Raw genomic sequence first — 16,089 nt, 5'->3', positions numbered from 1 at the left:
TCCTGCTGCTGCGCTCACCCTAGGAGGCATGGGGAGCATGTGTCCTTGTATCGGGGTGGGGTGGGCTGGAGCTGTGAGCTGGGGCCACAGGTGGGATGGGGCGTGGGGGAGCTACAGCAAATTTTGTTGTGGCTGCAGCCCTCCCAGCGCCACCACCCACCTGAAGCACAGTGCAGCCCAGCCCAGCCCCTGCTGGGAAGAGCCCAGTGCAGCCCTGGCCCCAGCCTACAGCTGCCACCTGCCCAACCCCATCCTACCCTGTGCAGATTCAGGGGCACATGCCCTTCCAGGGTGCACACAGCAGCTGGAGCCCCACCATTCCCATGCCCCCCAGGTGAACTGCTTGCGGCTCTGTCTCGTGCCCTGCCCCACCCTGCCTGCCCAAGCCCCACTCCCTCCCTCACCGCAAGGATCTTGATCTGCCCCCATAAGCCACTTCCCTCCCCTTTCACCACAACAGGCTTACCAGCTGGACACAGGTCTCCAAGCTGCTGGGCTGTGCTCCTTGCCATCTACATGCTACACTGCAGCTGCATGCATGCATGAGCCATTTATTGGCCAAATTATCAGTCACATTAGGCTGATTTCCGATACAGTCAATTTTCTTTATATTGGTGCTGATCCGACATTGGATCGATGTATCAGTACACATCTAGCAGAAGTTTCTGGTGGAATGTGCTTAGGAAAAAAATAATTGGATTTAATGTTACTTTGAACATGAAAAAAAAATACCAGGAAAGACTCTTAGAGGAATCCTTATGAGAATAAGGTAGTAACTTCTTAGACTCGTCCAGATTGGAAATACAAAATAAGTTTGTGTGAATGTTAATAATTAGCATCACAAACCCATCTGTGGGAAACCCCTACAAACCCAAGTTTCTCCTTACTGTGCAGATACTTGCTGCAAGGAACTCCCTATCCAAGCAAACCTCCATTTCGCTGTGCTTATACCAGGGTCTTATTTGTTGTGAAGGAATCTCTTCCAACCCCAGGTGGCTACTCCGTTTTTGGATTGAGAAGAAATTATAGGTTCCTCTCTCTGTAGGAAGAGAGTCAGCCTGGATTATCACTTGCCTGGAAGTCGCCCCTTCCACAGGCAGTCAGTAAAGAGACAACAAAAGGATTTATTATAAAAACAGAACAAGCATGAGAAATCAGTAACCGTACATTGAGATTAGAGACAGAGATATAAAAGTAAATGAACAAAAGAATACTGGAGCATTGACCTGTTTTTACCCTGCACATTACATCCAAATATTCAGTCCTCACCGAGCTTTTTCAGAGAGAGAACGTAATCCCTGCCTCTTGCATCATGCCGGAGCTTTTTGCATCTCTCAGTCAACTTGCTTTCCCAGCAAGAACCTCATATGCCTTTTTACCCAGGAACACTGAAGACAAAGCCATGCTTTTGAGGCTGTTTTTATGTACTGTTGCCAGTCTGGCTATACACATGTATCACCCCTTCATTTCTTGGGGGAGAGGGGGAGCCCAAGTCAAATGCTAACTCACAGACATTGGTTCTTTTAGATGTGAACAGTTAAGAGCTCCTCAAGTTAATCACTGCCTTACTGACACAACCTTGGCTATAATATAAAGCTGTATCAAAATTACTTTCATATCAATTACTATAACACATACTATTATAAGATCAGTAAAACTGAACACAGCTTTGCACTGGCAACAGTTAGTCTAAATGCCATAAGAATAAATCTATTTGGAAGAATATCCATGCATTTCTTACAGTGAAACCGCAAAAGTAAATACGTCTTCAAGTGAATCCCTGATGATTAGATTTTCTTAGAATGTCAGTCATTACATAGATGAGTTTTCAGTTTGCTGTAAATTAAAGGTTTGAGTGACCAATGGAACATAGTATTTTTGACTGGTGTTTTTTAAAAGCTTCTGTTGCATCACACCATCTCATGCAGGGTGTGTAACAGGTGTGTTGCTCACCCTTCTTTAAGAATTTTCACTGCCCTAATTTTTCATCCATTTAACTTGATCTACAGTAATAAAATGACTTGGAAAAAGTCCAAATGAATGAGAGAAAAACAAATGTTATTTCATTCCGTGCAACTCAGCCATACTATCTTATTTTTTTAGCCAATGTTGTAGACAAAAGGTCAACAGCCAGATAGCTTCAGTTCCTTCCATCTCCCATAACACCACATTTTAGAAAGGAAAAGACCTGAAGTGTGGGATGGGAAGTCATGTCAGGCAGTCTGGAGTGGAGAGATGCATGGGTTTTAGAAATTGTTTTTGATGACCAGTTGGACCTATGGTCTAGGAACAGATATTCAAAGAGCCCGAGCCTGAATTGATTAAATCTTTGCAGGTTAGTCTAAACTGTGCAGCTTAAACTGATTAATAATTGGACAGACATTCTCTGTTAAGTAAGGGAATGCAGACACATGCCTAGAATGGCTCAAGCAAGAAGCCGGGGGGTGCTAGAGCATGCCTGCCAGCCACTGCCAAAGGGGAAGGAAGAGAGATGCCCTGCAAGGCTCTCACCCCTCGCTGCTGGAGTGGAGGGGTATGGCCAGGCACTAGCTGGAGCTAGCACACCTCATGGGATGCCAGCCATCAGCCCAGGAGAGGGGGAGGGGTAGCTGCTGCCAGACTGAGGGGTGGGGATAGGGAAAAAGTCCTTTTTCTGAAGCAAGCATGTATTGAACGCAGCAGTTTGCAAAGCATACAACAGGGAACTACCAAAAATCTTCACCTAAGCTAAGATGCAGCCCAGTAAAACACAGCATGCACACCTTAGTCCAGGGGCGGGCAATTATTTTGGGTGGAGGGCCGCTTACTGAGTTTTGGCAAGTCATTGAGGGCCGCATGACAGGCAGCCAGGGGCAGATAACTATAAATTGTCTAAATTTTTTAGGAGCCCCGTGGGCCGGATAGAATGGCCTGGAGGGCAACATCTGGCCCGCGGGACGCATTTTGCCCACCCCTGCCTTAGTCTAACTGAAAATGTAAACCAGCAATACAAGAAAAAGCCTTGCATAAGTCTTACTAATCCTGTGTCTCCTTACAGCTGGGCATTCAGAAAGGCTTTGTTTAGGTATTCTCATCTTTTACAGGTTCTGTTTTAAAATGTAAATGTAGCTCTGTATTTGGTGAAGCTGTCTAACCCCCTCCCTGCGTGGCTGCAGGCAAACCATGGAGATACGGCTGGGGCTGGCAAACCCCAGCTGTCATCTGCAAGATTTGCCAGTGGGGGAAATGGGACAGAGGGAGGAATTTGCCTCGGGCCATGGCAGGCCAGCGTTAGGCCGCTATCTGCTCCTGCTCCTGCTCCAGCTATAGAGCAGAGGGGAGGGGCCGGCCCAGTTTTCTGGAGCAGAGAGCAGAGCCCCGCCCAGCCTAGAGAGCGTGCTGGGATGTTGGAGATGTCTGGTGTAACTTCAACCAGGAAGGGGTCTGGGACAGACATTACATAAACCGGTTTGAGCCAGTTCAGTTAGGTCTGATACTGCATTCAACCAGGTTTACCTGAAACCGGTCTTGGCCATTTTCAAACTGGTTTATGTGCACTGAATGTCTGTTCTGATCACTTAAACTGCTTTATGTATAATGTCTGTCCCTAGCTGTGAATTGACTATGCAGAAGTGTCTATTTTGGGTTGGAGAAAGTTTTTGGATCAGAGGTTCTTTTTGTGCTGTGCAGCAGTGATCAGGAAGGATTCTTGGAATGATAAGAGAGCTGATGCTCAGAGAGCTTGCATCTTAGGGAAGGGGAGGGCTCTTTGGTCCCACTAGATAATCTAAGACTTAGAAAAGAGGAGACAACAATTTTGGTTGGGGGGGAAAGCTGGGTCTTCTGGGGCCATAAATGGGTGGAGGAAGAGGACCCTGGAATTTGGAGGTTTCTGGGGGGAGATTTAGGGCCTTAGTAGGTGAGAATAGAGCCAGGAGGCTGCCTTGTAAATAAAAGACTCTTGATGTTGCATTGCAAACTCCTGTTTGCTTAAATCTTTCATTTCATCATTTCTCTGACTTGAAATTTAAGATAGCTTCTCTTTTTTTTTTTCCTGGTTCAATCTCCTTTACATTATGGTTTTACATTAATTAGAAATGAATTTAATTGCATGTAGTTTGCTGTTTAATTTCTCTTTTAAATTTGTCCTGTTCCTTTTGACATGTGTTGGAAAAATGAATGCCTGCTTTTTCTTTCCCCTTGTTTAAGTTCTCTTCCTTTTTCTCCTCCCATATCAGCCTTTGATTTGGGAAGCCCCTGTGATTGATACTTGTGCTAATCCTCATGTCTGCCAAATGCAATAGAGCCCTTTCTTGCTTTTCTGGTTTCCTGTTTTCATTGCTTTTAACTCTTCAAAACTTTCATCACTTAGGCTGAAACTTTTGAGGCTTGCTCTCTGAAGGTCAAGGAGGACTTCTTTTTTTTTTTTTTAAGTTTAACAAGTTGTGTGTGAAAGAGCAGATGATGGATAGTCTAGTTTGAATAAGTTAAATATTTTACACTGGATAAAAAATACTTAGGTATAAGTTATACCTTTTGTTTCTGTAAATGGATCCATTTTATTGACATTAACATTTCCAAAATTAGCATTAAAATTTGCGTGTAGCTTGTTTGTATTCAGATAATGGCAAGTACAGTATGTTGCTACCACTGCGTAGCAATCCAAAGGTAACAAACCCCATTATGATCAATGTTGATGTGCCAGATGTGTGTTTTGAACAGCCTTATTGATCTGATGCATTGCACTGAATGATGTAGTTTGTGATTTGTTTCAGCTCTTGAAAGGTCACAGTATACCGCTGAGGATTACGTTAGAACTTTTTAGTATCTTTATATGGCTGACATTCTGCTCTTTTTGTTGCCATTACTGTTTCTTTACAGATTTTCTAAACTTTTATAACCATGTTTTTTTCTCCCTTCTCCCCCACCTCCCAACAGGGTATTTCATAACAGAGATAATACATGTACATCTCTAATTCTTATTGCAAAGTCTTTAGTGTACTTGAAGCAAGGGATTTGTTTAGCTGTGGAAGTGGCATTGTTGTATTGTCATTGTAAAATGTAATTGTTGTCTTGGTTCATACAGGATTAGGTAGAAAATACTGTACCAAAAAAACAGGTTATGGTTGCTTTTCATAAACATATTTGGATAATAATCTGCTTTATTACCTGAAAGCATTACTTGTTCTCTGATGGCCAGACTCTTAAAGGTATTTAGGCAACTAATTTCTCTACCCTTAGATATTGAGCACAGCAGTTGATCAGGACATTTATTTTTTTACATAAGTCATTATTGGATCAGATATCTCTTGTCCTAGATAAATACATAAAAGTTGCAACTTTGGAGGAAAGATGTATATCTTATAATAATTTGATGATTAGTGCATGTTTGTAAATATTTTTCAAGTCAAACATTAGTTTATTCAAATAACTTGATAGGTATTTGGTTTTGAAATTAATTTTGTCTAACTTGGCAGAGACAGCCAGTTGGAGATTGTGATTTTAATGTTCGACTCGCATGCATAGAAAAAGAGATTATATTTCCACGACACGAAAAGATGAAGAATGGTCTTATTGACAAAGCACAGGAACCATTCAGTGTTCGAAACAAGCCATTTTTCGACATACACGCTGCAAGAAAGGTAAATTTGACCAAATTTAGATTTTATTCATATTGTTGTGCTGAAGACAGTAACTTTTAGATTTGTGTGCAGGCTTTCCTTTAGCCTACCTAACTTTTTTGCTGGGATTTGGGAGTTGAAGTTATTCTGGATGTGGTCTGTATGGCTTTAATCTACCTGTTCTTTCATGTTTACCATATTCTCCCATTTAAAAACTGTTTACTTCTATACAAACCTCATGTTTTATTTCCTAATGCTCAGTTGTGGTGGCATCGCAGTGTTCATTGGTTTAAATCTATGTGAGCTCCTGGGAATGTCTGAGAACTATACTGTTTACACCATCTCTGTTTATAGATGGTTATACCAGTGTTGTTTATGGATCTTTAGTTGGGAAGGTAAGAATCAGAAATAATACTTAAAATTGCATTTTAAATGAATTAATATTTTGCAATATTTCTAAACTGGTCAGCTTCTCCTCATGTTAATTTCTAAAATGCTTTTTCCTTGGTCTTCTAAGATAAAGCAGTTTACTTACAAACATGTTAGAGTTTCTATCTCTAACTGCACTTTCTAATCAGTGTAGGAATATGATATCCTTGTGTACATTTTTTTAAATCCTTCTATGTTAACACACAGGTGATACTTATCTCTTCTAAAATATCCCATTTACACTCCACAGTACTATACAAATAGTCCCATGTGGTGCAAATCAGCATAGCAGAACATGTAGCTGCTCAACATTTAATCACCTCCTTCCATTTGCTTTTGTTGTTGTCTGGAATTTGAAGCAGGGAATGTGTATCGAACAAAGCATAAGTAACACACTTCTGACTAACAGGGAATGACTGATAAAAACTACTATGTGGAGGCAACATGACTTTCAAAAACCATTCATTATAAATTGACAAAAACACAGCAGTAAAGTGGACCACCAAAACTGAGTTTATCGTTGTGCAGACAATGTGGTATAAAAGTTTAACCAGTTCTCCTTTTACTTTAGTCTTTTGGGATTTTTAAATAGAAACATACTTTAAATGACTAAGATAATAGTGCATAGAGACTTTAAATTCTGAATAAAATTTTTACAGGAAAAAAGTAATTTTGATTAATACATAATAAAGAGTTTATAATTGGTAGAAATGTGCTGGTGCTTCAGAAGCCTTACTTTAGGCTTCACATTTTTTTAAGAAAGTAAGAAACAGTACCTGTTTAATAATTACATATATTATGTTTTTAAAAAGTGGGTGTCCAGTGCAGTGGGACATATCTAATCACAGGAATTTGGCTTAAAGATAGAAAAAAGAGTGAGTATGAATGGTCAGTTTTCAGGCTGGAAGGAATTAAACAGCAGGATTCTGCGGGGATCAGTATTGGGACTGGTGCTGTTTAATATTCATAAATGATCTGAAAAAGATGGTGAGTAGTGAGGTGGCCACATTTGCAGATGACACAAAATTATTCAAAGTGGTAAAGACCAAGTGGGGCTGCAAGGGACTACAGAAGGATCTGGCACTGTTGAGTGAATGGGTATCTAAATGGCAAATGAAATTCAGATTAAATAAGTGTAAAGTGATACACATGGTCACAACAAATAACCCAAACTATATCTACAATATGATGGTCTATACATTAGTGGTTATCACACGGGAAAGAGATCTGGGAGTCAAAAAGGAAAATAAAATTCTAGGGATTATTGAGAAGGAAATTATGAACAAGTGTCCTTATACCCCTTTGTAATTCCATGGTGCATCCACACCTTCAATGCTATACCCAGTTTTGGTCCCCACACCTCAAAAAAGGTATAGAAGAATTAGAGAAGGTACAGAGAAGGGCAATAAGGATGATTAGCAGTAGGGAAGGGCTTCCATGTGAAGAGAGACTAAGGAGGCTAGGCCTAGTCAACTTAGAAAAGAGATGCTTGAGGGGGTACATACTAAATGGTGAAGAGATAGTAAGTAGGGATTTATTATTTACTGCCTTTCTGATTTTAAGAACTAGGGAGTCATAAGAGAAAACTAATAGGTAATAATATTAAAACTAACAAAAGGAAGTTCTTTTTTACACAGCATGCAATTTAAATGTGGAACTCATTGCTACAAGATGTGTGGAAGATGACAGTTTAGCCAGATTCAAGACAGGATTAGACAACTTCTTGGAGGAAAGGAGAAACAGTAGTTACTGAGCCGGGGAGTTGGGGGTATAACTTCTGAACCAGAACTTCCTAGACCTTAAATACTGGAAACTGCAAGTGGGAGAGGAACAGTTGAAAAAACCCTGGCCATACCCTGCCCGCTCTCCCTTTCAACATCCATTTCCTGCCACTGTGGCACAGAATACTAGACAAGATGGACCTGATGTGACCTAGTATATGGCAGATTTTATGTAATCTTTAAGCTTCATATCTGCATAACACCAGTAGTTTAAGTGCCCTGGGAAGGGCATTTAAAGGGATTATATATGGATCTAAGAGGGTAAAATTGCTGCACAGCTGCTCTTAGATCTCCTGCTCTGCCATAGCAAGGGTCCAAGAATGTAGGTGAGTTGATGGAATTACTTGTGTAAGCTGAAGCTTCACCAGATACTGTGCAGTGTACAAGTCTGTTACCTGCATGGTGTGTATTTTCCTAATTGCACCTACTTTAGTTTGGAAGAGACCCCTCTAGGACAAGTCAAGGTACTTTCTAAAACTTAATATCCTATCTCTCCCAAAAAAATTCAAATGTTCCTCACCATATTTTAGTAATGGGTAACTCAGCTCCTTTGGAATCTAGCATTTCATCACCCTTAAGAAAAATGATATCCCATACAGAAATGTTAATTTGTTCCTACCCTGCCTTTACTTCAGAATCAATATCCCACTTTCTGGACAACTCTCACCAATGGATGATGAACTAATGAAAAACTAAAGATACAGACATGCACTGCAATTGAACCATTCCTAAACATTGCTGATTGGGAAACTGTTCAGAATTGTGTGAGATACTGTTACTTGACGGGGGGGGGGGGGGGGGGGGGGGAGAATGAGGCCTAGCCCAGTATGCCTTACAGTGGGCAAGTTGAGGAAGAGGTGGTTCAAGTTGAGGAAGAGGTAGTTCTTGCACCCATAGTTTGGAAGTTGCAGGGAGTGGGTGACCTGTTCCTGGGGGTGCATTTTCACCTTTTCTACTTTTGCTTTTCTCTTAAACATGAGTTCAGTAAACTTAAAATGCCAGGAAGTGACTGAACTTTGCGGTGGCTTGTTGCAGTGTTTGAACCCAAGCTTTTTGGTTCCCAGACAGTAGTGAGCCATTGTAAGGGCCTGTGATCAAGTAGGGAGTGAGCTTATAGGTGCTTGTTAGGAAGATAGCTCTTATAAACAAGCAGTGCAAGGGGAGGTTAAAAGTACAAACCAAAGAGGAAAAAAAGGAGAGGGAAGCAGTCAAATTCTGACTCTGTATCAGAGCAACCTGTTGCAGCAGTGGCTGGGGTTGAGGAGTGATGCACTGTGGGCTGTCTGGAAGCCAGATCTGTGTTACAGGACAGTTAAGCTAGGGACACATTAAAAAAGCCCAAGCCTGAATTGATTCAGTCTTTGCAGGTTAGTTTAACCTGTGTAGATTGGTCTGATTTGCAAGTGAATAGACATTCACTTTTGATTCCAGAAATGCAGGTACATGCCTGCCGTGGCTCAGGCTAGAAGCCAGGTCTGCAGGGTGTCTGGGGGAGAGGGGCATGGCCAGGCCCTAGCAGCCTTGACTATGACCCCCACCTGGCCTGCAGGGACCCCAGCTAGGTTGTGCCTGGAGGGGGAAGGGGGAAGCAGCCCTGCCAGAGGTTACCCCTCCCCCCTATCCCCGCTTACTGCTCCAGCGGCATGAGCAGGAGCATAGCCAGACCCCAGTATTCTGAGGGGGAGGTGGGGTTTAATGCCCCCATTGTGGGGGTGGTGGTGGTGTGGGCACCAATAGGCTCCGCTCATGGACCTGGGGTCACAGCAACCAGACACCGATAGCCTGAGGGAAAGGCGTGAGTAGCACAGGCACTGGCATGGCACTGGCTCTGTCCCACACTGAAGATCCCTTCAGGCAGAGCCCATGCCACAGCACCTGAACTGAGGCCCTTGGAGAAGTGAGTGACGCCCGACACTGAGGTGACGGGGAGGGGGGATGTGACCTGGCTTTAGGCATGGAGGGGTGTAGGGGGCAGCTGGGGCTAATTGCAGAAACTGACTCACTACTGCCTCCTGCTGTGGCAGTGTGGCCTGAGCTGGGGCAGCCCTAGGAGTGGGGGGCCAGTGCCCTCTGCTTTCAGCCCCACACGGGGGCTACGGTTTACAGGTGGACTGCAGCTGGAGCCCCCCTCCCTCTTCCGGTGGTGGGGGAGCAAGCCATCGTGGTGGACAGAGTTGAGGCACCTGTCATCTGTTGCCTGCTCACAGTGGTGCCAGGTGCTTGGAGGAAGCAGCCATGGGCCAGTTGCTGCCCACACCATTGGGCTGCTGGGCCAGGGCAGACCGGGCTGCAGCGGTCCATTGCCTCTCCCTGCCACTGCCCATGGCAGCCTGGCCTGAGCACCTGGTACCATCATGAGCAGGCAGCATGTGAGAGGTGCCTAACCTCTGCCTGCCACAGTAGTTCACTCTGCTGCTGCTGGGAGAGGGAGTGGGGCAGGGAGCCATACTCCAGGTGCAGTCCTCCTGCAAACCACAGCCCCCATGGGGGGCAGGAGGTGGGAGGCAGCAGGTGCTGACCCCCTGCCCCCTAGGGCTGCCCCAGCTCGGGCTGCATTACCACTGCTGGAGGTAGCAGTGAGTTGGGCTCCATGATTAACCCCGGCTCCCCACCACCCCCCTTCCGCACCTGTGGTCTGGCTAGGGAGGAGGGGGGTTGGGCCAACCCTGATTGTCTGGAACAGACAGCCCACCAAGCCCAGCCCAGGACTGCCGAGCATGCTGGGATGTTGGGGGACTCTAACTTAAACCAGGAAGGGGTCTGGGACAGAAGTTCCATGAATCAGTTTGACCTTAATCATTTAAGTCTGATACTACATTCAACCAAGTTTATCTCAGAGTGGTTTCAGCCATTTTGAAACTGGTTTATGTGCACTGAACTTATGTTCTGTTACAGGTTTAAATCTGTTTCTGATCAACAGATCAGATCAGAACCAGCTTGTGTAATGTTTATCCCTAGTCTTAGTGTCTGCACATAACACTGAACCCGTTCACAGTCAATCAGTTTAAAATAGTACTTGATTTTCCAGGTACACTTGATTTTATAGGATACCCTTTTTATGCTATATTGCCCACTCTCCTTTCTTTTCCTCCTATCTGAGAACCACACTGAGGACTCAGGTAATACTTGAAAACAGCCCTCATCTTAGACTTCTGAAAAACAGTAAGAGTTCTTGAGGAGGAGGAGAGTCTCATTACTGTCATTCATCTTTTTTACTGTAACGAAAAGATGAAGCTGTCTACAGAATCGTAGAAAACTAGGGTTGGAAGGGACCTCAGGAGGTCATCTAGTCCAACCCCCTGCTCAAAGCAGGACCATCCCCAACTAGATCATCCCAGCAAAGGCTTTTGTCTTGCCAGGTCTTGAATCTCCATCCATAGAGGTTTTTAACAACCTCTCTGGGTAGCCTGCTCCAATGTTTTACTACCCTCCTAGTAAGAAAATTCTTCCTGCTATCTAACGTAAATTTCCCTTGCTGTAACTAGGGACTGTTGCTCATTGTTCTGTCACCTGCCACCACTGAGAATAGCCCAGCTCTATCCTGTTTTGAACCAGGCTTCAGGTAGTTAAAGGCTGCTATTAAATCCCCTTATAGTCTTTTCTTCTCTAGACTAAATAAGCCCAGTTCCCTCAGCCTCTCTTCATAAGACATGTGCCCCAGCCCCCTCACCATTGTTGTCACCCTCCACTGGACTCTCTCCAATTTGTCCACATCCTTTCTGTAGCGTGGGCCCTCAAAACTGAACACAGTACTTCAGGTGTGGCTTCACCACTGCTGAATAAAGGGGAATAATCACTTTCCTTGATCTGCTGGCAACACTCCTACCAATACATCCCAGTATGCCATTTGCTTTCTTGGCAATGATGACATACTGTTGGCTCATATAAAGTTTATTGTCCACTGTAGCCACCAGTTATGCTGTGACTGGTTACGTCAAGGAGCTTTAGAATTTTATTTATCTTTTACCACTGAAAACTCCCAAGTATCAAACCAGAAAAGTAGGTTCTCTATTTAATTGTTCACGTGCAGTCTTACTTGTTTCACCCCCGTGAACTTCAGCCAGAGACTTTGTCTTACCAGTATCTGTTGCATGTGCTCTAGCCCTCCACTTATATTTCTCCCATGCTCAGGGTTATATAGATCAGCACAGACTTTCTGTTCCTCAGTTCTTCTTTACCCCTTGGCTGAGTTGGAGCATTTCTTTTTTTGCAGACTGCACTTTGCACGGTTTTGTTTTAATTTTTATTGACCTATTGCTTTATTGTTCATTATTTATCTTATTGTTTTTCTTCCTCCACCATAATCTTTTTGGGGAGAGAAGGGGGGAAGGTTTCAGTTTCTGGGTTGGAGTCTTAACATCTGTCTTTTCCCCTCTCCTCCATAGTTGCTTTTAGCTGCACCACAAGGCCATGCCCTTTAGAGGATCCACTCTTTAACTTTTTTGTGGTGACTGCCTTATTCCCTATCTTGAGGCATTTTATCACCCAAGGAAACTTTGAATATTCCTCCTAGGCAAGGCCATGAACCTGGTGGTGGATGTGGGAACCAAGTCTTCAGCCTGACACTACCACCTCATTCTGGTCTTCCTCCTTGGCAGCAAGGCAATGTTGGTATTCAAGATCCTGCTCAGAGTTAGGTCCTCATTCAGAAGCATAGCAGGACAACACCCTGTTTCCTTGCCTCCATAAGCAGGGTCTGGCCAGCAGGGTGCTGTCTTATATGTCCCTGTTATGGTACCCAGAACCCAGTTGTCAAGATCAGCGTCAGATAAAAGCTCACGTCTCCCTAGTACATCCCAGTAAGGAGAGGGCAGCTAGGCACGGACTTTATCTCAAAACAAACTGGAACACATCAGCAGTATCAGCTGCTTCCTTTAGTGGGACTTTAGAGATTATTTGACAAGCTCCTCTTCCAAGATGGCAGCTCCAGTGGATCTTTTCCCTCCAGAATTACCTTTCAAAGGAATCAGGTATTAGACAAAACCACTCTTTCCTAATGCTGCAGATCATGATGTTCTGACCACTGATCCAAGCTTCTTGCCATAGCCTGTAAAGGTAGCCTCCTCTACTTCTGACTTCTGAGCAGGGTATGCTTATGAGTCTTTCCCACTGCCCTTTTCTCCATTAAACCAACAGGGATGTCCAGCTCTTCTGAGCACCAACCACACCCAACTGATCAGCTGGTCAGATCCGTGGTCCCAGTGAGCATCTTCTCATTTATGGTGTATTCCCATTGGCCACTGAACTTTCCTCTGCCTTCAGACCATAAGTACTGGGTGGTTTACCCACCATTCCAGTCTAACACACAGTCCTCATAGCTGGACCACTAGGCAACATCTGTTGTGAGCACCAGCATATTCTTCCCTCTTAGAAGTTGAGCCAGTGTATGCAATTTTGCCTTAGTTCTGTTTCCCATCTTGATCTGTGATTTCTCACATGATGTATTTTGTGAATGATGCTAGTGGTTTCATTGACATGGTGGGGGCATCTTACTTTCTTTCCCTGCTTCTTCAGTCATATGTTAGGAGACTAGAGTTGAGGGAACAGAGGGTGTGGCCTTTACATTGGTGTGGGAGGGATGGGAGGAGTTCATGCTATGGATATTGTAAAGGTAAAATAATCTGATATTCAAAGGCCTTAAGAGATGCACACAAATGAGGCCGTGAATGGGGACAGTGCACCTTGAACTCCAGCATTGCAAAATGCTCCATCCGGCACATTACTGACTTTTACACTTGCAGCAGTGTGACTTACTCAGGAAAGATTGTCAAGAACAGAGGAGCCGTGTACATAGAACTTGGAGCTGAGAACAGTCAAAGAAACCTTGCATTCCACTTGCAAATCTGTCATGTGCTGAAAATCAGACAAGACTGAAATAGGTATTAAAAGGAAGGAAGGTGCTGTTTTCAAACTTTTTAACTAAGTGTTGCACAATGATTTTTTTCAGAAGTTCTTAGTATCCATCTCTTTTTTCCTGTAGAAAGAAAGAACTTTCAATTAACATTCATTCAGTTTAAAGATGTTAGAGATGTCTTAGCACAGACTAGAATTAATGAGGAATAGGAGTTGAATGTTATTCTTGGTAGTATTTTTCTATTAATATCCTACTAATAGTTAATTCTGTAAAAGATTGTAAGCAGCAATAGTTTTTTACAAGGATTTAATTCTCGCCAGCAATTTAAGAATTTATATCTAAACGTACAAAGTAAGGAGAAGGATAATACATTGTTATTACATAGTGAATGTTTTCATCTAGTCAGTATAATGGATGAAAGATAGTTTTCAATGTGATTTGTATGAATGGACAAATATAATAGCAATGTTAGCCTATAAGCATGTTTGAAAAAAATATTAGGAACAGCATATGCAAAGTCCAAAAAGAGGTAGATTGCTTACTTCATATATCAGATTGTTAACTGTTGACAGCTTATCTCTTAAGAGCTGATGGTGGTTAGGAATTCAAGCTGAAAATTCAGTAAAATCTGTTTTTAAATTTTGTAGCTCTTGTCAGTCAAAGCCAATACAGCTTGGAACCAGTTGCCAGTAAATCTGTTTGGTAATAGGTATGTGGAACACCTTTCTGCAGTAATCACCCAAAAAAACAGGAAGTTACTTATTCTTAATTGCTTATTTTTTGTGGTCTTAGTTTCATAAGTGTCCTATATTTTTTTTTTCTGTTACACTGGGTTTGTATAGATTTAAAAGTCCCTGGATATGAAATATTTGCATAGCTTGGATTGCAACAACACGGTGTATTATTCTTTGTTTCCCCTTCCTTCATAATATAAATTGCTGTGTATTTAGACTACAAATGTTTCAAGGTAGAGGCTGTGTCTCATTACTCATTTGTATGGTGTCATGAATACTAGTGGTACAGTTTCACTGCTGCTAATAAAGCTTTGGTATCCTGCTTGTCTATGGTTGCTTTGCTTTTTATTGTGTCTTAAGTTTTCTGATTTGTATGTATTTTTAAAAGACTGAGAGGAAAATGTATTTAAAATTGCCGAAGAGTGATAGATCTTGTGTATTATAGATTCATAAATGCTTCTGTCATACTAGTGGTTTGTGAATATAAAAATATTTTTCTCATTTTTTGTTGTTGGTCTTGGTCAACTAATTAATTTTGGAATGAGGCATTTTCTTGAGAAATTTAATTCTTCATTTTCAAGTGAACTGTAACAAAACAGCCAGCAAATGTGCAGAGGAAGGGGGAGGCAGAATTACTTACAGTATCTAAACTATCTTTGAGCATTCTTTTTTGTCTCATTTTTTTAAAGAACATTCCCCACTGCATATTCATGCATGTATTAAATCAAACTGTTTGAAAAATAAGGGAATTAAGACCTTTGTCCATTAAAGGAATAGTTTTGATAAATCATATCTTAATCTAAAAGACTTTGTACAAAAAAGGGAAAAAAATTAACATTCTCAAAAGTCATCCTGTTGTTGCTACACAAGCATTTAAAATATTGTTAATGTTGTAGACCTGTAGGGAAGCTCTTCTCTTGGAGTTCTTTGCTCTGATTTATAGGAGCTCTTGCTGTGTCCTTGGAGTCTAGGTGTGTTCTTAAGGAGAGTTTTCTAACCACTTGCTTTGTATAGTTTTTGAGAGAAAGGTACTTCTGAGAACCTCCAATCCAGAGTTTCTTCTTTGGTCCATGCAGCAGAGCAGTTGATGTTCTTTCTTTCTCTGCCTGCTACTTTTCCCTTTTTGAAACTTTTTAAAGACTTTTTTTAGATGATGATGAAGGCAGTATTAAATGAATCTTAAAATGCAAAAAAGATCTACTTTGGGATTTATATATTAGAAAGAGAGTTGTACAATCAAATTATGTTTCTAAATGTGTCATGAACGCATCATAAATATCTGTGTTAAAAACATTTGTAAGATTAAAAAGTCTGAACATGTATCAGGTACTAGACAACTATCAGTCATGAAAATTGCAGTTTTCATGCTCAGTTCAATTTTTTTTACTTGTTTTTTTATATATGGTGTTTAGTTTCTTTTTTTAAGAAAAAAGAACAAAGAGAAGGTTAAATTGATTTAATGTGCTCAGATTCAAAATTATTTAGTTATGTGGGCATGTAAAATATTATCTTTCCACAAAAGGCATTTCTTCATTCTGTCATTTAAATAACCATTCCCTATGAGAATTTTTCCATTGTACTATTGTCAATGGGAAAACCAGAAATGTAATCAACAGATAAACTTGACAGTTGCCTTAAATAAGGAAGAACTTTTACACCAGTCCTTGCAGTATTGTTGGTATTTCCTGTGC

General features: G+C 42.0%; 1 protein-coding gene across 5 annotated transcripts in view; it reads left to right on the top strand.

Annotated features, from left to right (window-relative positions):
* Nucleotides 1–16,089, top strand: part of RNGTT (RNA guanylyltransferase and 5'-phosphatase) — a 381,871-nt gene that overhangs the window by 175,263 nt on the left and 190,519 nt on the right. For 4 of the 5 annotated variants that reach the window (XM_059731910.1, XM_059731918.1, XM_014600581.3 and 1 more), the window contains one exon: nucleotides 5,457–5,621. The exons of the other annotated variant lie outside the window; for it this stretch is intronic. In XM_059731910.1, coding sequence (XP_059587893.1) covers nucleotides 5,457–5,621 — 165 coding nt within the window. The remainder of the gene's footprint in view (nucleotides 1–5,456; nucleotides 5,622–16,089) is intronic. 5 annotated transcript variants of the gene reach the window in all.

This window comes from Alligator mississippiensis, chromosome 1 (genome assembly GCF_030867095.1).
Source record: "Alligator mississippiensis isolate rAllMis1 chromosome 1, rAllMis1, whole genome shotgun sequence".
NCBI lineage: Eukaryota > Metazoa > Chordata > Crocodylia > Alligatoridae > Alligator > Alligator mississippiensis.
This window is presented reverse-complemented; position numbering and strand designations above follow the sequence as displayed.